The following is a 23,475-nucleotide window of genomic DNA, read 5'->3' on the forward strand; positions in this document are numbered from 1 at the left end:
TGATAAAGCACATCAATCCTAGTAAACACACTAGTATTTATCATTTAGAGTTTCATTCAACTGCTTCCTGTCATCTTTAACAAGTGCAGTGCGCTGGTCACCATTTTTTTTTTTTTTAAATTGTTGTTTGTTTGTTTTTGGAGCCGGCGGCCCGGAACGCAGTGGACGACGAAACAATTCCTACCCGGACCTGCAATTAGACGCACACTCAAAGATGGCGGCCAACATAGAGCAAATTTTACAGGATTTTATATTGAATAAAATCAGGGAGATTGAAGACCAGAATGAAGACAAAGCGTATGTCTGACTGTTGTGTTTTGCGCTCGCCTTAGCGACAGTTGAATGCAGTTAGCTAGCTGGTGAAAAGAAGTGAACGAACATGGTAGTTTCCCACAGCTTCGGTGGCCGGCTGCCGATCCGAGGACCAAATTACCAAATGTACAAGCTAGCGTAAGCTATGTGTTTATACATTGGGACGTAGAGATACGACCGGTAGCGATGCTGTTAGCAGGGCCGGCCGGGTGTAAATAAAGCCCCATGGTTGAAAGTAGTTCGTCAGGCCGGAAAAGCGGTCCTGTTTTGTTATTATTTTTTAATTTTTAATTTGGCACCAACGGTAGATTCTGTCGTTTTACTGGTTAGCCTGGTAACTTATATTGTGCACATATTTTCTTCTTGCCTGCTCGCGCTCAGAGGCAGGAAGTACTTTCCCCGGGCGCCCTTTCAAATTAAGTGTTTTAATAACAATAACCGCATGTAATAAACTGGAGCATTAAAACTGACATTGTGTTGGTACAGCACACATTCCCCGCTCCTCTGAGAGCTGCTTCTTCTAGCTTTTAATCCCCGGTGGCCGCTTTGAAAACAAGATATTTTGTAAAACCACCCTTCATCCTCATCTGAACACATTTCCATGTTTGAGCACATTGGATGTCCGGCAAACACAAACAAATGCAACCTGCCTCTCTGTGTGTCCGTCAGTGCTGCTGAAGGAGCCGGCGCCGGCGCAGAGATGGCCGGGGCTGAGAAAGCCACTTCAGAGAGGGACGGGCGGGAAGACTCGAGGGGCGGCGGCCCGCAAAAGAAACATAAGAAGCACAAGAGGCACAAAAGTAAGAAGAAGAGGAGGAACCGAGAGAAGGGGAGCAGCTCGGAGTCCGGGGCCGAACTGGAAGGAGGGCGCAAACATCAGCCAAGGTGAACCGTGGACGGTGAATGGCTGTCAATACCCACTATAAGGGCCTTATTCAGATGATTTAATAACACTAAATCATCATGAAACGGTTCTCTAAAGCCTCATTTCCACTGCGTGGTACGGCTCGGCTCGACTCCACTCCACTCACTTTTGGCACCAGTTACTTCTCTCAGCAGATAGTGCCCCCCTCAATGTAGGCGGGATTCTTCGCTGACCGCCACAGCGGCGCGCGCACGAAACTGCAGATTTCGGGGTGCGCTTTCGGATCAAGGTCCTGCCGGAAGGTCCACACATGCAACATGCCTTTACCGAAGAGTAAAGTAGTAAATATGGTCACTCTGCAAATAAAAATACACTTACATTTGTGAACGCGGGGAATGCTGGAGCATTTGCCCTTCCTTGGATGCTACGCAGTGCCAACGCATCACCAACGTTGGGTGTTGGGACGTGACGGCACCCATTGGTCTGTGGACTACCGATTTGAAGCCTGGAGTTTGGCGTTTTGACCGTCGCCATCTTGCGGAGCTGCCCGAAGACAATATGCATGTATGCATACATGTACTTGCAGGGGAAAAAATCGTCTATTTTACACTCTAAACGGGACCGTGATTTACGCGGGAAACCGCTGTGACGCCGTCTTCAACGTGACACAACCCTCGCTGGATCTTTACATCGGCAGCCAGAGGAACGTCTGCTCCTCTGCCGACCGTCGAAAGGGCAGGATGTCCCGTGCAAGTGATGATTCTAGTGAGGTCTAGGTCCGCGGTGTTGCCAGGTTCTTTCCACAACTTTTGCCACTGGAAAACCAAAGAAAAAGGACGGTTCCAGGCGAGCCGAGCCGAGCCACACCATACAATGTGGTGGAAATGAAGCATAATAGAGGAGAAAGGCAGTAGTGTGTACAACCCAATACCACTTTGCAACCCAATCCTGGGCCTTTTACAACACGCAAACGCATGTATGCAAAGTTTGGCCTTGTAAAGTAGTGCGAGTGGAGTTGAAATCTGTCACTGTGGACGAACAAAACTGCCATTTTACTATTAATACCCGCTTCTCAAATGTGCCTAACTCAGGTTTTATCTTTGCTTCATAGAAGAGGAACACCAACAGAGACAAATAAGAAGCAAGGTAAGTACCATGTTTTCAATTAGTTCTTTTCTGTCTTTTCTTTCATGTGCACCATGTCCAACCAATTTCCCTGCCTACGTCACCATACTCCCCAAGACCACCCCCTCCCCTCCCTCCCCCCCAATCATATACCTATCCATATGGCATCTCTAGGCATGCAGTCATTTCTGTTCTGTACCGAACGCGCTATACTGACACGGCGCCGCTGAACCGTTTGAACCAGGTGACGATGGCGAGAGCAAGTCCCGATGCCACAAGCGGCACTCGACGGGAAAGAGGAGGAAGAAGAAGAAGAGGAGGAGGAGGAAAGGGGAGGAGAACTCGTCAGATTCGGACTCAAAGCGGAGGGACAGCAAACGCGCTCAAAGCGTGTCGCCAAGGCGACGGGAGGAGTTGCCTGATATCATCCCAAAGCAGGTAAAAAACACCCCCCCCCCCCCCCAAAAAAAAACTTATTTTACTCTGTAATGAAATACAGATATATTTCCTTTAAATATAAGTAAGGGGAAATATAAATATTGGACCTGACTTGTTATTAGCAGGTACTTAAGCATCCTCAGAATATTACGGGTTAGGATTCGGACATTGCGACTGATCCGAAGGAGGTACTTTAAAGGCACGTTGGTCTCTCTTTCCTGGCCAAGCCCTTCTTTCCAGTTACAAACTTGTTGTTGGACTGTGCATCCAGGGATAACTGGGTCTTATTTCCACAATTTAAAGTTATACATTTCGAGCCTTGTATGGAAAGGCTCTGTTCGGCCGCGGCTCGATTTTGCTGGGCAGTTGTTGTTGGCTGCCTTTCATCATCATCTTGACTTGTCGCGTGACGCCGAAAGCCGCTCAGTTTTAGCGCCCTCAGCTGGTGCACATGGATGGTGGACGTGGAGAGAATAAGGAGAGGGAGGGGGTAGCTTGTGCTGAAGGAGCGACTGGAGTTGGAGAAAATTTGCCGTCCCAAAACTGCAGTCAGTCCAAGAGGGGCAAAGCATCTTCCTCCGTGTGTTTCGAGGGATTCACCTCGGGTTTGTTTTCGTGGGACGAGGTTTCGCCGGATGGCAAGGTTAGAGGCGTTGCCCGCGGTTACTTTGTTCGGGGAGACCTGCTGGTGCGAAGGTGGGCGCCTCTGTGACGGTGACTTGAGGTGACCCTACTGATTTCCACGTCCCGTGTCGGGCACTTTAATTTGATTTAATAATAAACTGTTCTTTAACCATGTCCATGGCGTGTCTCCCTTTTTTGCTGCGGCCACTTGAGCCAGGTTCATTCATTCGTTAAGATGTGGCTTCGGTGCCCAATATGGAATAGAAATAAAATACATGAATTGTTTTTGAGCCCAACCAAATACGGCGTGTACCCAGTGAAACAAGTGTGATGCCTCAAGTGCAAAATGTGGGCAAATTTTTCGTGATGCTGTATATTTGCGCTCATAATTGTGTGTATTTATTTATGTACTGAGCTATACGTCTTTTTCGATCCGTCAGATAGCCTGTTACGGCTTTGCGTCGCCTTTCGGGTCTGTCTTTTGTTGAAAGGTGATTTTGCGAGACTTCCGCCTTCATAATGTGATAAACAGCAAATGATGAAACACGTCTTTTTTTGCTTCCTAACAGGACAGCTCCAATAAAGGAAGAGGAGAGGAGGAAAGGCACGGCAGGAGGAGTTGCCGTTCCCGTTCGCGGTCACATTCCCATTCTCATTCGCATTCCTGCTCGGTGAGGGGGAAATCTCGCTCTCGGTCCCGCCACCGCCACCGCCGGAGATCTCGAACTCGCTCCCTGTCCGGCTCACAGCGCCACAGGACCCGGTCCAGGTATGAAGGAAAACCATCAGTTGACTGGTTTTTGGCCTGTGTGACTTAACCTCGGTTGACGTCCTGTCCTTTTTTTTTTTTTTTACAATAACTGTAAGGCCAAATCAGACCAAATCAGGTCAGACGTCAGGTTGCGTTTCTCCAAAAGTTGAATTTGCTTCGTTTGGTCTGAAACGCAGCCTTCTCTCATTGTGGTGTTGCTCTGTCCTGCCAATGATCCGTTTGGCAGCTCCTGCGAGAAGAGGGGAGCTTTGGATGGATCCGTACAGCCCACCCAAGGGCCGTCGAAAGGCCCCCAGCCGCCTCAGCTGGCCTCCAGCCCCGCCCGTGGAAACATCAAGGCAGAGGAGCTGACGGAGTTAAGCGCGGGGCTGCGGAGCCCCGACCACAGTGAGCAGCCAGCAGGGGGAAAAGAAGAGAAAGCAGAGGACACAGCACAAACACTAGGTAGGACCTGTTTAATGACATTGTATTTATACCGTTACATGATGTCCTGCGTTAATATCAAATCAGTTTATTGGCCTGAATACGGTTTTACACTCCAACCTTATGATAGCAGCACTGATGGCGCGTTAAAAGTAAATTGTATAGATATGCTTATAGTAGTTTGTTATGCCATCTGTTGACCCGCCACTGCGTCTACTGTATTTGATGCAATAAGATCGTATTTCTTTAAAAACCGGGAAGTCAGTTCTTTGATTTCTTGGTTGACGCATTTGGTACGTGCTTACTTTAAAACTCCGCAAAAAGAAGACCCACGTGTTACCATGGCGATCAAATGTAATTAGTCAAATATTGAATGAGGAAGTTCACTTACAGGACACACACACACACAACAAGTCAAAAGAAAGAATAAAAGGAAGGAAGAGTGGCTGCACCTGGGGCGTTTCCTTTTCTTGGCAGGGCTGCTTGTTTTTCTTTCTGAGGTCTGGCCCTCTGGTGGCGACGTCCGACAGCCATCCCTCCACCCAAAAGCGGTTGTTTTGCACCACGGAGTCCCCAGCAATCATCCTTTCTCTGGGTGAACAACCAGGCGGGCATTTGGCCAGAGTCAGGTTTGGTTTCCATCTGTTCCCAGCTAGGTCTATGTCATTTTTGTTTTTTCCCCCCAACAGGCCGTTTGGGGGGGTCCACAACCATGACTGTATACACTTAAAGGTTCTCCTTCTCCATGTTCCGTCTGTTGCAAATCCGTAAGGTGGTTTCTGATAAAACTTGTCCAGAAATGGTCAATGATGCCAGCGTCTCAGGCTGAGGGAGCCGCCCCATCAAGGGCAGATTTTGGGGTGACATGGTCCACACAAGGTCCAGACTACTGAAGAGACGTTTCCCCAAAGGCTTTTAATTCGTCCCTTCCGCTTCCACTTGTACGGTATGCAGAACTGCAGCTGTATTTTGGATACCCAGGACCACCCTCAGAGCATCCTTCACAGACTTTCTCTCTCTCACCCAGATTCTGCCAAAGTGTGGACAGCTGAGGGAATAGAAACTGAAGCTGTCCCGTGTTTGCCTGAAGCGAAGAAGTACACCCGGTATTGAAGGACCCGAGGATGGGACCAGGTAAGAGGCTGTCATTTAGGCTCTGGCTTTGGCGGAACGGTCGAGTTGTGTTTTCCACTGTGCTGTCCGGCCACATGACGGGGGAAGAATCAGTTCTCAGTGGTATTGCGATCAGAGCCTGGCCCAGGCCAGATCGCATGACCAGCGTCAAGCGTCAGCCAAGAATATGGAGGGCATGTTGGTCATGTTTGGATTGGGTCACTTCTCCAATAGCCGTGACTTCACAGCGTGCTACTGTGACTCCTTTCACTTGCAAAACATCTTGTCAGATGGTTTGAAGACTGAGGACCTGAGAAGTCCCCCCTTAAGTTCACTGCTTTACTTTCATCATCAGTCGAGTTGTTGAATAGCTGTCTGAGGGTGACTGCTGAACTCCATTGCCAAGGACGCCTCTCTGCAAGCAGCGCTCCATGAATGAGTCCCTGATCAAGATGCGGACCACAAGCACATCTACGTTCCATTACTTCTTCCCATGGACTTGAGCAAACCAACTCAGGACTGGACGGACGAGGAGAACTCCCCGTCAAAGCATCAACATCTCTATTCTTCACCGTTGGGGAGCTAAACACGAGCTCCCTCACCTTTGATACGCGGTTGGTTAAGACACGCGAGTAGGAGCTTGGTCATCAAGGCGGAGTTCATCCAGCTCCAGCAGCTCTCAACTGTCCTTTCAATGCTGCTGACCGCGCAGGATTGACGGTCTCTGTGGAAGTCTTAGTTGATCTCCAGCTGTGGGACGAAGAAGAACTGGGACACTGAGACACCTCCCCCTTTTAAGTAAGTCAGCGGTTGAGAAGGTCGAAAAGTTGAGGTCTTGTTTAGTTCCGCTCATCGACACGTTCAGGTGATGCCGTCATAAATGTCACGTTTGAAATGCCTCCACACACAGACCCGTCTTCAGTTGAACAATGTCGGCATACAGTTTGACACTAACCCTTACCCAAAAATAGGTTTGTTTAGTTCTTGAAGGTGTGTCCAAGTAATGTGTTTTGTGGTCTAATGCTAAGCTCCAGGCTCTGGCGCGCCCCAGCCCACGCCGAACCAGTCCATATCTACCGAACCGGAGCAGACCACCGAGCCCAGTTTCCCTCCGCTTAAAGCGTCGGAGTACCCCGGGTCCTTCGCCGCCAATGTTAAATCACCAGCGAAGAAGAAGAGGAAGCCCTCCAAGTCCCCGCAGGGGAAAAAAGAAGCAAAGTCATCAAAGAGGCAGAAAAGATCCACGTCACCTTGTAGGAGCCACAGGAAGGGGTCCAGATCCAGGAGCCCTTCGAAGAAGAAGAGATCACGGTCGAGGTACAGTGACTGGGTTTTTTTTTTTCTTTGTTAGGATCACCTTTAACCTGTTGGCGTTATAGCTAAATGAAACAAAATTTGTGGTGATCACCAATAATGTTGTTTTGAAAATGTGCATTGCATATTGCGCCCACTCTTCAGTTGGTATGGCTTGGTACGGCGCTTCATTGCAAATGAATTGAGCTGCACACTGTTCCGGTGCAGGTCAGGGTGCCGGAGGTCGCGGAGGTCGCGGTCGCGGTCGGTGTCGCGGGGTCAGAGGAGGGCCGCGTACAGCCAGAGGGACCGCTGGAAACGAGAGCCGAGTCACTCCCCCGTGCTCATCCTCCGCAAAAACAGAACCCCCACCCGGAAACACTGCAGTTCGAGCAACAGCCCCCAACGCATCAGTGAACTGGGTGAGATAAGAATATGATAATCACTCACTTGAATGTCACACTACCAACTTTAGTGCATTTTAGCGTTATTATTTATAAAGAATACGTCACAAATACATTTGGGGAACAGGTATTTCATCAACGCCAATCCCTTCAGTTCGGTGATTCCCCTCCTTGCGTTTGTGTTCCCTCAGATAAGGACCAGTTGTTAGAAATCGCCAAGGCCAACGCTGCCGCCATGTGTGCCAAAGCAGGTATGCCCATCCCCGCCAGCCTGAGGTCCACGGTGCTCCCCCTGGCGCTGCCAAGTATGGCCATGAACGCCGCTATGGCCAGTATGACTGCCGGTACGATTTTTTTTTTCCCCCCCCCGACTCTTCCACCTCTCTCCCTCGGCGCCTCTACAAAGGCCTTGATGCCGATTTTAATGAATGTCTCTTGTCGCTGTAATCGAACCTACGCGAAGGTTATAAATGTTCCGTTTTTGGTGAAAGCGTTTCGATTCAAAGCCGCGGTCGTTACGGAGGCTGCAGGTTGGGCCGCTGTCACGTTGAGAGGTGTTTCTAATATTTTAGGACTTTAAATATCCTGTATATTGTGTTTTATTAAGCTTAAGCTAAGCCTAAACTGCTTGGGTTTTACAGATTTATTTTTTACATATTACTTGCATGTTGTCATTACCTTAGCCTAGGTGTTGCTACGTAGGGACCAACCTAACCTTGTACCAGCCGCCGCGCTTGTTTTTCATCGGCTCCTGTCTCGCTCTTGTCTCCCTGCGTCTCTTGTCTCCCCCCCCCCCCCGCAGCCACCATGACGGCAGCCTTGTCGAACATGGGCACCCTGTCGTCACTGCTCCCGCTGCCCTCCATTACCAACAAGCCGCCTCCCGTGGCTGCGCAGCCCAACATCGCCGCTTTGGAGGAGGTGAAGAGGAAGGTGGCGAAGCAGGCCAACAGCATCAGCATTAAGGAGTTTACCGATGTAAGGGCGAAGAGCGTGTGCTGTGTGAAAAAAAAAATCAAATGTTATTCAATTAAGTCTACACAAAAGTCACTAACAACAACAACAGGTGGAATCACAGTCCAGTCCATGTATTCAGATCCATTTTGGGCCGCTCTTTTTGCTACATCTATTCATTTTATTTCATTATATTCCCCTTCCGCGTAAATGTCTTGATTGTGTATGAATGCTAATGCTGCGCTGCCTCTATGGGTTGGTAAAGACTAGGTTGCTTGAAGGCAGTACTTAAATTACTCTGTGTGTGTGTGTGTGTGTGTGTGTGTGTGTGTTTGTAGAAATGCAAGATGATCGTGGACAGCAAAGGAGAGCTGCCGGTGGCGATGCCTCACGTGTCCGACGAAGAGGATGACGGGAAACCCTTCGGAGGCTCCGCCCTTCGGGAGCAAAAGGCCATCAGCTTCAGCATCAACGTAACGCTGCGCCTTGCATGAGTTTACACATTTACTATGACTGACATGCACAGAAACATGATAAGGAAGTAAACTAACCATTACAACAAAAACAAAAACAAATAATACCTCAAATCAAAAATATTACCCCATCTCAACATTACTACCGTTACCCCCTCCAGAACACGACAGTTCGTCCAGCGGTGCGCAGCGACGCCGGCATGGCCAAGGAGTTCCCCGTGTCTTCTGGATCCCAGCATCGCAAGAAGGTCTGAATAGTGCATTGGATTTGGGTCTCGTAACAGTTCAGTTTTAAAAGGCACTAGGTGCTTTGCAGTGGAAGAAACTTAAGAACTACAGCAAACCTCCTGCTACCGTGTCGTCCACAAGGAACTCACTCAGCTCTGAGGCAGGTATTTACAGGGCAGTACTATAAGTGTCCACTAGAGGTAACCAAAGGCACAACAAAAAAAAAAAACACGCATGAAAACAAACGAAGTGAAGGCAGAGCAGCTCTCCTTTTGGTCTGAGCACCAAAGCAACACAAAGCATCCTGTGGGGGTCCACTCAACTTTAAACTGTACTTCTGCCATCTTGTTGCCCTCTCTTGCGCTTGAACTTCATTTATCCCAAAAGGAACATTTTGTTCCCAAAATTCCCAATAAACGCCGGGAATTGAACATAAGTGCGAAGATAATGTGCGTGTGTATACGGTACATTCATGCTAAAACAAAATGAAATAATAATAAAGTAGAGAAAACAATTAAAGGGAGGCGCAAAGTACCAATGAGGGCTCAGCACGTGCGTTTAGAGAAGGTGTGGGGAACCGGTTGCTAAGTTGCAAGCAATGAATTAGCATCTGTGTTACCGCAACAATTTTCAAAAATTCTTTGGGAAGTAACGTAACACGTCACGCTTTCCAGGAGGGCGAGGCGCTGGGCGCCTACGGAGAATGGGTTCCGGTCGACAAGGCGGCAGACAAAGCCGCGGCCGCCTCCAGGAAGGCCCCGGCCACTGTCCCCGTAGCGTCGGCCGTCTTGTCATCGTCGGCGGTGGTGGCGGTGGCGGCTGCGGCATCTGGTGAAGCGGCGGCAGCCGCAGGGTTGCAAGAGGTTGCCGAGCAGCCAGCATTTGCGCCGGATAACGACAGCGTCTTTCCTGATCCGCTGCAGCAGGTGAGAGGTGGAAGTATGCTGTGCATCTAGTAGCATCTGCTGTGTAAGTTTGTTGCGGCTTGACTGAGTTTCTCTCCCTCTCTCCGCAGCCAGTAGACATCTCTCAGGCTGTGACGGAGAGAATCAAAGCTCAGAGGCGATTGGCTGAGAACCCCTATGACGTCAGCGCCATCTGCATGCTCAGCCGGGCCCAAGAGCAGGTGCGCCCCACATATTTCAAGTATTATTATTAACAATACGCGCACTCAGAAAATGAAATAATATTAAGACAGTCATTGTACCTTTATATGCCTACACGTGACAAGCAGACTTGGTTGATAATAAATGAAATAACTCGATTATTCAGATCTTTCACTTCTAAATATAATAATCAGTAACAAATGTCATGTTTAGTGTGAGTGTTGTTTCGTATGCCAGCTATGGAAAGCTACTGTCTGATCTGATGGAAATGCCCTGTGTCGATAGGTGGACGCATGGGCCCAATCCAACACCGTTCCGGGTCTTTTTACTGGTTCGACCGGAGCCCAGATCCTCACCTCGGAGGAGCTGTCCACCGGCGGACCACAAGCATGGCTGAAGAAGGTACGACACGCGCGCGAAATGCAACAAAATCACTTAGATGTCGCAAAAAAAATAAAATGGAAATACATTAGCATATATTATCCCCTCTTACCTTCTGTCTCCACGCGTCCTGCCTGTGTCTTTGTTAGGACCAGTTCCTCAGGGCAGCTCCAGTATCCGGCGGTGTCGGGGAGTTCCTGATGAGAAAGATGGGCTGGAAGACCGGAGAGGGCCTCGGGAGGAACCGCGAGGGCACCGTGGAGCCAATCATCATTGACTTCAAGGTCGACCGCAAAGGTGTGAGGGCACAGAATACAAACACTAGGAATGCTGAGCCCCTTGTGGATCCAGGCCTGGCCGTGCCATATGGCTCATAGCTCGTCCGGACCCGTCCCAGTGCCTCATCAGCAGGCCCACGCGACACCTCCGCAGATTTTAAAGGCCCCATATTATGCTAATTTCCAGCTCGATGTTTTTATTCTGGGACTCCGCTAGAGCAGCTTTGCATGATTCACAGTTCATAAAAAGTCCTTATTTATCTTCTACTGGCCCTTTCTGCAGCCCCCTCAGTCCCCCCCCCCCTCTGTCTGAAACAAGCCGATATTTTTTGACCTTCTGACGGCTCGCTTAAAAGGCACGGTTCCCGAATGCGGGCTGTGTTTCATTTCTCCCCGTGGACCGAGCGTTTTGATACTTCCACAGTATTTAGACAGCACCCAGAGCTGCTTTCTGATCAGACAAGGCGCGGAAATCTCACTTTCTACAATATGGGACCTTTAAACGAACGGAGATGTTGCCTTTGAAACTCACGTTGATGATGAGAATAATGGCACTAATGCTAGTGGTGGTGGTGGTGGTGATGATGATGATGATGATGATGTGTTTTCAGGGCTCGTGGCTGAAGGAGAGAAGCCCCAGAAGCAGACGGGAGGACTGGTGGTAACCAAGGATCTAATGGGTAACGAATACTCAGCAAACACTGTCGCGGCACATACAGCCAAAATCCATATATATATATATAATATTGCATTTTTTTTTCTGTGTACAGGGAAGCACCCGGTGTCTGCCCTCATTGAGTTGTGTAACAAGAGACGGATAATGCAGCCCGACTTCGTCATGGTTCACCACAGTGGACCTGACCACCGCAAGAATTTCCTCTTCAAGGTGGGTTTTGTCTTCCTCTTTTTTTCCCATCAGGCCGTCGCGCTGAAAGCTCCTGCGATGCGCCCGCTTCCTTCAACGCGGGTGCAACCTTTAACATGTGATCCTCCGTCCGTATGTCGTGTCGTCTCCAGGTCACAGTGAACGGCGTGGACTACCAGCCCCAGACAGCGAGTCCCAATAAGAAACATGCCAAGGCCATGGCTGCCACGGTCGCCCTGCAGGCTCTGGGAGAGGTAACGTTCAAAAAATGGCAGTGCGAGCAGTTGGCAAGTTTCTCCAGTATGAAGACAATGCACATATGTACAGCACGTAAAAATGAATGGAGTTAATAGCCCGACGTTAGCTTGTTGCTCCCCGGCGAGTCCGCTTGCGCCTAAAGGAGCGAAGACGAAAAGGGAACCAGAATTTGCGTCGCTGATTCAATTCAAATGTGTTGTTTCGCTCCCAGGTTCCTGTGGACGGACCCGGACTCTACACCGGCCCTGTCTTCACTGCTGCTTCTACTGGCCCCTTGTTCTCGACATAGACAAACACACGGCAGTGGGGGAGTGGGTGGGTGGGGGGGGTTCAACTGTTTGACTGTATTGTCTTTTGATGAAATAACCGGTCCGTCATTGCCACGCTCGGTGGCTTATTTATATGCTAAGAAATGAACACACACAGCGAGAACCATGAAGGCCGGTCTGGCCTCAGACGACACTTTTACGACGATTTTATAGCCCGCTAAAATCACACTCTTTCTTTTAATGTTCATGACGGGGGGAGGGGGGGGGGGTGGGGCGGCAAATAATAAGTTTGCCAGGTTAGGATTTTGGAAAGATGGATGGTTTGTATGACACAGTTGCCATATATATATATATATTAGCTGACCAGAAAATGAGTTTCTCTGCCGTGGACTTGTCCGGGTGCGTTAGATTAAAGGTGGACCTGTAAACGACTTGTGTCTTGCCGGTTAGCAACGTTGTCTCGTCGGCCCCGATATTTACATTTTTGTGGCCCGGCCTCCTCCTAACCAAATGTTTCTCATGCAGAAATGCTGTCAAACTTTATGGAACTTGAACCTCCTCAAATGTGTAAACAAATAAAGATTCTATTTATGTTATGTAGTAGAGGGAGCCACATTATGTTTCTTGGTCACGATGCCTGTTGAATGTGATTTTTTTATTTTTTATTTTTAAAAAAGCTTTGGAATGTCATCAAAGGGAAGGGTGCCGACAACCATTTCAGCCGTCCGGTACATGTGAGAGTTGTGGCAGCTGCTTGTGGATATCCCCCCCACCCCCCCCAATAAAATCCCAGCCCCTCAGCACACAAGTACCCTAACCAACCAGCAGGAGTCACTATCATCCTCCCAAACACTGCCAGGGGCACTAAAGCTGGGTATCTGCTGTGGTTGGCGAGTGCTTTTTTTTTTTTTTTCTCAGTCCACCACTTGTCTAAAGGCGCCGTTTACTTTTCTGTGATGATGAAAAATCGGATAAATCCCCACACATATATTGTGATCATTTTTGTATCACTGGGAAGTGAGACGTTTCGCCTTAAAGCTGCAGCAGGCAATGTTATTGAATTGTAATTTTGGTTGAATTTAATTTTGTCACTAACAATATCTCATTGAAGGCCTCCTTTAAAAAAAAAAAAAAAAAAAAATGTGTCCATGAGCAGCTGCCCGCTTTGGTATTTAGTGTTTTAAAAAAACTGGACCAGGTCTGAATCAAACGACCAATCGAGGCGAGCTTGCGCGAAACTGGCCAATCGCATCGACTCAGTACAAACAAGGGCTTGGTTTCCACCTTTCTGGGTTGGATTGTGAACCGCAAAGGTTAGAAGAGACGGAAACAAAAGACAGAGCCCCCCCCCCCCCTCCCTCCGATTACCCTGATTGGTTGTTTGAGTCAGGCCTTGTCCAGTTTTTATAAAAGGTGAAATACAAAGGGGGCTGGGGCCCACAGGCATATTTTTTTAAAGGAGCACTTCAGTCAAATATTGTTAGCGTCATGCTGTGGTCAAAATTATTTATTTCAACCGGAATTATAATTCAATAATATTGCTTTCATTTGTCAGTAATTTTGTGGAAAAACTGCCCCTTCCCAAATTGATAGAAATATGACTACTGACTCTTAATGTTTTTCTGGGTTTTTTTGCTAGATGTTTTATATATTCTGAGCACACACAAGAGGCAAGTATTATTCCTCATCCGACCCCTCATAAACTTGTAAATCACAACTCTATATTTTTCTTATTGTCAGACAGATCCCGTGAAAAGACCAAAGCCAACAATAAACTGAGCCTACTGACAAGTGTTGTGGGTGTGTGTGCATATCTCACCGTGTGCCGAAACCTTTTTAAAAACACGCTGTTGGCGAGGCGACGGATCCTCGCATGCGGCCAGGAACGCTCACCAGAGCCCCAAACGTTGTCCCCTCGCTCCTCTGGTAACCTGGACGGAGCCAGGTCCGGGGCGACGGCCGGATTCCTCCGCTCGCTGTCTGCGCTCGGATTCACCATCCTGCCGGAAAGTAGCGTGGATCTGCGTTGATCTGTCTAGATGTGATCAGAACGTTTTTTGGTTTTGCTTTTTGTCCTTTTCATGATCTGCTGTTTCTCCTTTTCACACGTATCACGGACGATATGCTCAGAAGCACCCTCAATGTGTATTCATCCTCTGTTGAAAATAGTCCGCGACAAATGTCGTGTTTCCTTCCTGTTTGGGTAACGTTTGTTTAAGAAAAACAAAATGAACGTTACTACACGTTGGTGAGCCCAGGAAAGGAAAAAAAACAAACCTGTAATCCATCACGAAATGTACGTAGTTTCATTCCCAACCACCCCCAACCCTTTGCACGGCGCCTGGAGCACTCCGGTTCAGCACCATGGACAGCGCCGCACCTACCCCCAAATGGTTGTACAACTAAACTAAAAGTGTTTCATTTGAATCTACTGTCATCCGGCTGCTGGGTTATTTTATTTGTACACACACACACACACACACACACACAAAGTGCCAAATACGACAAAAATAAATAAATAAATGTAAAAACAGAATTAAAAAAGGTTCTCGGCTTTCCTGCAGATGTCCATTTTGTCCAGAGCAATTGTCTTTTAAAATTTTATGAAAAATAGCTGATGTTACATTTACATTATGGTAAAAAAAATATATATATACTCAGTCCAACTTTACTTGATCGTGTCTATTGCTACAAATAAATGCAGGAATAATAGGAATAAAAACATTTAGAAGAAGGGGTGTAATTGAGGGCTAGTAATCAATGTTTCACTTTGACTTTTATTCGCTTTTGTTTCCTGAAATTATTATTTATTTCCTTATTGTTAAGTTTGAACTGCCAGCGCCGAGGTGTTGTCCGACGCTTCCAGTCCAATGGGACGTTTTTTTTTCCCGACCATTGGGGTTTCGGAATAATGGGCTGTCGCAACAATGGCGTGGCACCGAGGGCTCAGTGGGAGGTGGTGGTGGTGGTGGGGGGTGTCTCTCTAGAGACATCTTTGTACATGTGAGGTGGAGAGAGAGAATAAAGTCACCGTTTGCACCATTGGGGTTGAAGAATCCAGCAGGATAACGCCAGACGATGGTGAGTATGTCTCCCTACTGTGTTCTTCCAAAGACGTAACCTTGCCAATAATTGTGGATTGTGCAAACCAATGCTTTTGGTTCATTTGGGGGAGGGGGGGGGGTTTGGTAGGAAAAGGAAGGCGCTGATCCAAACACATTTCTATTTTTTGTGGTCGTTGACTTTATTATTACAAGACTGACCTCAGGTCAAATTGGCTGTTGTGGCGATTCAGTAAAGGCGGAGAGAGCAGTGAGCGACCGAAGATATGCAGTTCACAGATTTTCCGCATACGTACACAGTCTGAAATATGTCATTTGACTTATTTATTTATGATAAACCCTATTTATTTGATTTATTCATCTGTTATAAATACAAAACTGCACTGAGGGTGCAATTAGAACACACACACACTTGGTGACATTTGGTTTTGTTATAAATAGTTAGGAAATAGCTGCTTGCTGTTTGCTGCAATTTGTGGCACTGAATTGAATTAGAACATTGCCGACCTGCGCTTGTGTTCTTTGCAGTACGGGTTCATCAACAGCTGCCTCCAGTCTCTGGTGACGGAGAGGTTTGGCCAGGACACCTGGGACAAACTGAGGTCTGGGCACACACACACACACACACACACACAGTATATACACTAATGGACAACTTTATGGAGATGTTTTAAGATGTAATAAATCACGGTTTCTGCACAGCTCTCTGCCAGGGGTCCAGGATACCTTCATGACATACACGGTTTACGATGACATCCTGACCCTCAGCCTGGTGCAGGAGGCCTGTTCACTGCTGGGTAAGAGTTCAAACCCCCCCCCATGTCTTGGTAGGAGCTCTAGTATTTCCATTCATTTTTGGTGCTAGTCTTCCATTGCTATCTGCTCCTCAAGTTTTTGGAGGTGGTTCAGTTTCAGTTTCGGTTCGTTTCAGACAGAGGGGGGGACTGAGGGGGCTGCAGAAAGGGCCAGCAGAAGATAAATAAGGACTTTTTATGAACTGTGACTCATGTAAAACTACCCAAGTAGACTCCCAGAATAAAAAATACCGAGCTGGAAACGAGCACAATATGGGGTTGAAGTTAGCTTCAGCTGAAGTTTCTCTTGATAAAACAAAGTTGCAGTCTCGCCACTGCCTGTATTAAAGACCCCAAAAGGAAAGAATTTTTTATATATATATATATATATATATATATATATATATATATATATATATATATATATATATTATAAGGAGTTTGAGTAAAAAGTTTGCTTCAGCAATGCAGTGGCATAAATGTGGAAACGAGTAACTAAATGAGTACAGTAACAAAGTACTTCGCACACGTATTGTCAAATGTGCGGTTTTCTGTTGCTAAATAAGTCTGTTTACTGTAAAAAAAAAAAAAAAAAAATATATATATATATATATATATATATATATATATATATATATATTTTGCACCAAAACAAAAACAAAAGCATGTGTGGACGCCTGTGTGTGTGCAGATGATCAGTCTTGTGAGTAAGTGTTAACAATGTCCCCGCTGAAATCCAACAGGTTCACTCCCGGCGGAGGTTCGTATCACCACGCATGCACAACCGCAGCCTTAAAAAAAAAAAAATTATGTGATTGAAAATTGATGCAAAAAAAAAAAGAATATTTTTAAGAATTAACGTTCCATAGAAGGTTTTGTTTGAATTGAATCCCATATATTTGATTCAATTGCCTTTTTATATATATATATATATATATATATATACATATAATGTCAGTACTGAAGAAACAAGAGTATTTGGCCAGGTACGTGACGGATGTATAAAGCATAACAAGAATTGTTTACTCGGGGGCATGTCAACACTCTTCCCAAGAGTCTGATTATCTAGACTGCACGTGCTTTCGGGAATTGGCGGTAATTGAATGTCTTGCCGTCCAACAGGTGTGCACGTGTATGACGTATATATATATATATATATATATAATATTTCTAGAAAAGTTCTGTGACGCCGTTCCTCTGTGTGTTTTTTTTTTTTTGGGGGGACGTTTCAGATGTCTCCGCCGACGTCTTCCTCAAGCTTTTCGGGGGACATTTCTTTAGCTTTTGTAAGCAAGCGGGCTATGACACCATGCTGAGGACGCTGGGAGGGAATCTCACCGAGTTCATTGGAAATCTGGACGCTCTCCACAGCTACCTGGCGCTGTCCTATCAGGTATTCTCTCGTTGTTTCGTTACCCGGCTAAGGACCGGAAGGCACCTACGGTGGCGGAGCTGCTAGATGTTAGATATTTAGAAAGAAGTGAGACGTCTTCTCTTCATCTCCAGCTGCCCAGGCGCCCGTCCATCCAACCACGCAATGCCGTCCACTTTCAGACCTCTTAAATATGTGCTGATTTGGGGCGGCCGCTGCCATGTGCCGTAATTACTTCTTCTAGTTTAGATCGTTTGTTAGAACTGAAATCCGAATCAGCGTCATACCTCCTGTTTTTAAGGAAATGAATGCGCCGTCTTTCCGGGTGGAGATGACAGACGACGGGAGGATGCTGCTTCACTACTATTCCGACAGGAAGGGCCTGTACCACATTGTGCCTGGTAAAAACAAACACACTGGGGGGGGTCACCAGGGTCAGTGATAGGCAGTTGGCTTGCTGGACCAAGCTTGAAGTGACTGCTAACATTTGTTGTGGTTTGAAAGTGTTTAATGACTAAGAAGAGACGTAAAACAACCACAAGTGGATGCAAAATGGCGTCCTTAAGACGCAACTTGGATGAACTGACTTGAACATTAGAACCCCCCCCATCTCGCTGCAGGTATCATGGAGGCGGTTGCCAGAGAGTTTTTTGATAGCAAAGTGACCATGGTGGTGCTCAATCAATCGGAGGAAGACGAGCGGACGGGGAAGAAGGAGCACGTCGTGTTTCTGGTCCAACAGACCTACCAGGCCAGCGAGACCGGTGACCAGGACCGCTCCTCAGAAAAAGGTAACCTTCACACGAGTTTATACTGAGCACCCTTAGAAAATCTGAGGGATCGTAAATTCGAATGTGAACGTAGGCTGACATGTGTTTAACGTACTTCCCAGCTAGCCCCCAGTGCACCTTCAGTCCATGTTACCCAAACAAGCTGTGGATGGAAGAGAAAGCTTTCTGCAACACCTTTCCCTTCCATGTTGTATTCGATGAGGACGTAAGGCTCACCGGCGCACCTTGAACTATTTTCAGTTCGGCTCAAACTCGTGCTGTGTGCGGATTCCTGATGCTGTGTGTGTGTGTGTGTTGCCTTCTCTGTTCGTGGCGCTGTTTTTTTCCCCATCAGCTGAAGATAAGGCAGACGGGGGTGAACATACAGAAGTTTGTTCCAGGCCTCCGAGCCAGAGATGCCACGCTGGACCAATACTTCACCATCGTACACCCGCAGGTAAAGCGCAGTCGCGGAGCGCAGCAGAATGCAGTCGTGCGCGGCGGTTTAAACTTTAATACCGGTGTTGCGCGGCCTTCTCCGTCTCTGTCTTCCAGGTGACTTTCACCATTGAGAGCATCAGGAAGTTCATCAACAGTCAGTTTGTCTTGAAGAGCTGCAAAGACAAACACACCACGCTCAAATTAAGAGGTGGGTTCTGAGAGACAGCACCCCCACGCTGCTGTTTAACGGAAGGTGTTGGATGTCAAATGGACAGATGAATGGACGCAAACGGGAGGGGTGAAGGGTTCGGTCTCGTGACCCAAGCTGATTAAGGCCCCCAGACTGTACCTAGAATGAGACGTGAGGGAAGAAATTCTGGAGGTACTGGGTCTGCGTGGCCGCGGTATTGTCATGGTGATGGACAGGCATCACTTCCCCTAAAGAGACATAATCGTAGTCTTGTCCGGGTGGACATTCAAGTGGTAACCTCAACATGCACTTTGCGTGCCTTTTAGGTGCGGAAGTCTGAGCAGTGCGTTATATAACAGTAACAAGTCCATCCTAATGTCCATCCTATGTCCCGCAGTGGACTAAGAGGATTGAGTCAGCGAGTGAGCAGTACCATTAACCTACATTCACTTTCAGGTCAGATGTTGTGGATGGAGTCTCTTGGCTGTATGTTGTACCTGTGCTCTCCGAAGCTACGGAACCTCCAGGAGCTCCGAGATGTCGGCCTCCACCTGGCTGACCTGGCCCAGCACGACGTCACCAGGGACCTGGTTCTCCTCAACCAGCAGCGTCTGGCCGAGATGGAGCTCACCAACCAGCTGGAGAGGAAAAAAGTAGGAGAGCGGCTTTTGTTTTTGTTTTTTTATGTGATCTTTGCCAGTCCATGGCCAAAATGGCCGCTCCCGTTTACCAGCCTGAAAAGAAATTAGAAAACGTCCGGGGCTCAGCCGTGGCACATAGGCCTGTCAGCTTTTAGTGGCTGGGACTATTTCTTGGGTAGAAAGTAGTTCACTGCGAGACAGTGTTTCTTGAAGGTTTTTGTTTTTTTTTCTTCAGTGTTTTGAGAACCAAAAAGTAGGTCACCCCATGCAAGCCCTCCCTTTTTTTTTTTTATTGTTTCTCTCCGACCCAGTTTGGAAGCCCCTTTTTTTCCTCCACCACGCTTTATTAAAAAAATATTCTTTTTACAATGACAGCTTACAAATGTGGGATTTTGTACAGCCAGTTTTCACAGGCGGCGGAGATGTAATTCATTGTATGCGCCTGTCGGCCTGCAGGAGGAACTGAGGGTTCTGTCGCGGCACCTGGAGACTGAGAAAGAGAAGACGGAGACCCTGCTGTACGCCATGCTGCCGCGCCACATAGCCAACCAGCTTAAAGACGGGAAGAGCGTGGAGGCAGGTCGGTCCGCCTGGCAACCCGGCCCTCTGTCTCCACATGTCTTCCATGACGCTCGGTCAACGTGTCTGCCTGTTTTTTGTTTTTCTTCTTCAGGGGAGTTCGAGGTGTGCACCATTTTGTTCAGTGACGTGGTAACCTTCACGAACATCTGCGCCGCCTGCGAGCCCATCCGCATCGTTCACATGCTCAACTCCATGTACTCCAAGTTCGACCGGCTCACCAGCATACACGACATCTACAAGGTACCATCCCGTTCGATTTCCCCGCCAAGTAGTTGGCTCAGTGGCATTTTCTTGAATCTGAATCCTGCGTCACAAGCACAAATCAGGCATCGCAGGTTCAAATTCAGGCATTTGATCAACCTGTAATCGGATCCGCGCTGCTTCTGTTGGTGTGTGTGTGTTTCATTTGGTTGGTCTGTTTGGAGGTCATATGTGAACTTTCGCCATCTGAATTCCCTCGGGGGTTTCCTTGAAGGTCGAGACTATCGGTGACGCGTACATGGTGGTGGGGGGCGTTCCAGTCGCCACGAAGACCCATGCTCACCGCGTGGCCAACTTTGCCTTGGGTATGAGGATTGCAGCCGGAGAGGTCACCAACCCTGTAACAGGCGAACCCATACAGGTAAGAGTTTTCAATGAATGGGTCAGTTTCCCCAAATGATAATAAAACACATTGTTATTGTTATGTTACAATTTAGACCAATACCGTCCAGCACTTTTGACGCGCTGACATGTGTGTGTGTGTGTGTGTGTGTTTCAGATCCGTGTGGGTCTCCACACCGGCCCGGTGTTAGCCGGGGTGGTGGGGGAGAAGATGCCTCGCTACTGCCTGTTCGGAGACACCGTTAACACTGCCTCCAGGATGGAGAGTCACGGACTCCCCGACCACATTCACCTCAGCGCTCCAACATATAGGTGTGTGTGTGTGTGTGTGTGTGTGTGTGTGTTTGCATGTATGTGCCCCCCCCCCCCCCCCCAGCCAACAGAGTCATGGACTTTTAACGCTTTTACCTTTTTTTTCGCCTGATGCTAATTCCCATATCCAAACTTAGGTATCTGCTGATAATGACAAGTGATCAGAAAACTATATAAAACTATACTTCTGTCTGCCCCCCCCCCTCCCCTCAACCTACCCTCATCCACCTCTTCAGTGAGCTGAAGGATTCGGGGTTCGACATACAAGAGCGCGGGCAGATTGAGGTGAAGGGTAAGGGCCAGATGACCACTTACTTCCTGTTGGGGAACCTGTTGGTGTCCGAGGACGGCATCATGGGAAGGGAGGCCGGAGGGACCCGTCTTTATGGCGAGGACCTCCATGGCGAAAAAGGTAAAGGAGAAACTGTGGAAAATTACAAAAAAAAAGCTGACGTCTCGAGTCTCCCTGAACGATGTCCTCTTACTGTCCAGCCAGCCACAGTCCAGTTTGTGACATGACGGAGGAGTAAAAATGTCCCCGTCTCATTTAGAGCCCGAAAAAGAGCCTGAAGTGAGAGCGGCGGAGACCGAGCGGAGAGACGCCACCCCCGGCGGCGCCTTCACCTGGGACGTCACCCCGCCGTACGAGGGCGGCGACAGCACACCTGCGAACAGCCAGGTCAACAGCAGACTCTGTGTCTTGCTCTGACCGAGACCCCCCCCTCTCTGCCCATGGGTGTATAATAATGATACAGTAACATATGCGTATGCTGTGAGTGATGAATAAAGAAACGCTCTCTTAGCCATCTTGTCTCTCTTAAACAACAGCCAGAACTCAAGAAACTGAGACAGCACAAGGTCTTAAAATACAAAATATATATGATAAGGAAGTGCCAACACATACAGTATCCCTAGTCCCTAAGGCAATCGCGCCACCATGTGGTGGTCGGGCTGCACTACACATGACAACAACTCCAATCTAACGCATGACAGTCGTGTGAGAAATCATCCTCCCGCCCAATTAGTGGCAGATTTATTGTGTTTTAAACGGACTGCGCGGTTAATGTGGGTGCCGGTATCCATTTTGCATTTTGCCACCAGGCTCGGAAAGCCCCCCCCCCCCCCCCCTCGTCTCTTAGGTTTCAAAGCGATACTAATTGCATCAGTTCTGTGTTTCAGACTTGCACACTTCACAATAAAGCTCACCAGCCCCGCTGACAAAGAGGGGGCAGAGGGCTGATAGATAGAGCACGCGGCTTTATTAGTGTGCAATTTTGGAAATTACCTGAAATGGCGCACAAGCACATGAGTAATGTGAGTGCTCGCACGCATGCACACACACACACACACACACACACACACACACACACACACACACACGCTGAGTCTCTCTTCACTGTAGTGGGTTGTGTAAGAAGATAATGGCCGAGCCAAAATCAGCCCACTTCAATCCATAATGACACATGCAGTGTGCGTTCGTGTGTGTGTGTGTGTGTGTGTGTGTGTGTCAGAGGTGAGGTGAGTAGAGCACAGAATTTCTTATGTAAGGTTGTCGGCTCAAACACACACACACACACACACACACATACAATATAAGTCAACACTTCAACAACGTCATTTTTATACATACATCCGGATTGCACTCATTTTAGTGATAAAGCACAATGGGTGGGAAACGGAGATATATGTACAGAATCCCTTTTAAGGCTTCAATATTAAAACAGCAATTTAACAAAAAAAAGTATACAATGAAGCTTCCAACAAAGGGGGGGGGGTCGTCATTTTAAACTCCCCAGATAAAAATCCCGGAGGACGAAATAAAAAATACGTTGGAAGGATATTTGCTTGTTGGAGTCCGAGGGAAAGTCAACGAGGAGAACCCATCCTCTGCACAAGGCAGATAGGGTCTGATCCCAGGATCCCAGTCCCTGGACTTGACGGTATACTGAGACTGAAAGGGATCCAGGTGGACTACATTTCTAAAGACCCGCAATTAAAAGCGGTTTGACGTTTATAGCAGCCTCGTTAATCCAGGTATCGTCACCCAAAAAGCATGATCATGAGCAATGGTGAGCAAACCAGGGGGTTTTTTTTTTTTTTTTTAACGGCGTTGCCCCCTCGGACCATATCTACTTATGGTTGCTATGGAAACGCTCGCGATTAGGATTGGGTTGAATATCAAAATTCGAGGTCGAGATAGCCACAACCAAGCGCGAACGTATGCGGACCAATTTGCATCCGTGGACTTCGGTAGAGTGCTCTAACATTCTGCTGCAAGCTTAGGCCTACAGGACCGGCCCCCGCGTGGAGCTGGTATAGATGGGCATGTCTGCCATTGATTACGTTTTTGGGTCTTCTCCCACCGCACCCTCTTTGCCATTGCTCTGCACTCAAGTCCTCCTCCTCCTCCTCCTCCTCCTCCTCTTCCTCCGCTAACTGGATTAATTAACAGTTGGCTTTGAAGTGACATAGCAGTACACAAGAGTCTACTCTCCGTGCATCTGTGGCGAGTCGCCGCGACATTTCA

The 23,475-nt window shown here is 47.8% G+C and overlaps 2 protein-coding genes across 2 annotated transcripts; both read left to right on the plus strand.

The window, feature by feature from the left end:
* Positions 1–213: 213 nt before the first annotated feature.
* Positions 214–12,220, plus strand: LOC139306968 (protein SON). Its single transcript, XM_070930930.1, has 19 exons — positions 214–297; positions 982–1,112; positions 2,547–2,740; positions 4,041–4,133; positions 4,313–4,580; positions 6,707–6,989; positions 7,194–7,387; positions 7,561–7,713; positions 8,172–8,347; positions 8,662–8,796; positions 8,958–9,044; positions 9,699–9,950; positions 10,040–10,150; positions 10,416–10,532; positions 10,661–10,808; positions 11,401–11,469; positions 11,560–11,675; positions 11,807–11,908; positions 12,124–12,220. The coding sequence occupies exons 1-19, from the start codon at positions 215–217 to the stop codon at positions 12,199–12,201; spliced, it is 2,790 nt and encodes a 929-aa protein (XP_070787031.1). The 5' UTR covers position 214; the 3' UTR covers positions 12,202–12,220.
* Positions 12,221–15,092: 2,872 nt separating this feature from the next.
* gucy1b2 (guanylate cyclase 1, soluble, beta 2) lies at positions 15,093–21,657 on the plus strand. Its single transcript, XM_070930932.1, is given in 16 exon segments — positions 15,093–15,149; positions 15,772–15,845; positions 15,946–16,040; positions 17,270–17,430; positions 17,711–17,810; positions 18,030–18,263; positions 18,302–18,405; positions 18,535–18,636; positions 18,735–18,828; positions 19,267–19,463; positions 19,908–20,031; positions 20,125–20,273; positions 20,509–20,655; positions 20,794–20,948; positions 21,185–21,360; positions 21,500–21,657. Coding segments are annotated over 16 exon segments (2,127 nt in total).
* The last annotated feature ends 1,818 nt before the right edge of the window (positions 21,658–23,475 follow it).

Source organism: Enoplosus armatus, chromosome 24 (assembly GCF_043641665.1).
Source record: "Enoplosus armatus isolate fEnoArm2 chromosome 24, fEnoArm2.hap1, whole genome shotgun sequence".
In the NCBI taxonomy this organism is placed as follows: domain Eukaryota; kingdom Metazoa; phylum Chordata; class Actinopteri; order Centrarchiformes; family Enoplosidae; genus Enoplosus; species Enoplosus armatus.

Coding starts and splice junctions, on each gene's coding strand:
- LOC139306968 (XM_070930930.1), top strand. CDS start 215: ATGGCGGCCAACATAGAGCAAATTTTACAGGATTTTATATTGAATAAA. Junction 7,714..8,171: donor TATGGCCAGTATGACTGCCG/GTACGATTTTTT, acceptor CCCCCCCCGCAG/CCACCATGACGGCAGCCTTG. Junction 10,533..10,660: donor CACAAGCATGGCTGAAGAAG/GTACGACACGCG, acceptor TGTCTTTGTTAG/GACCAGTTCCTCAGGGCAGC.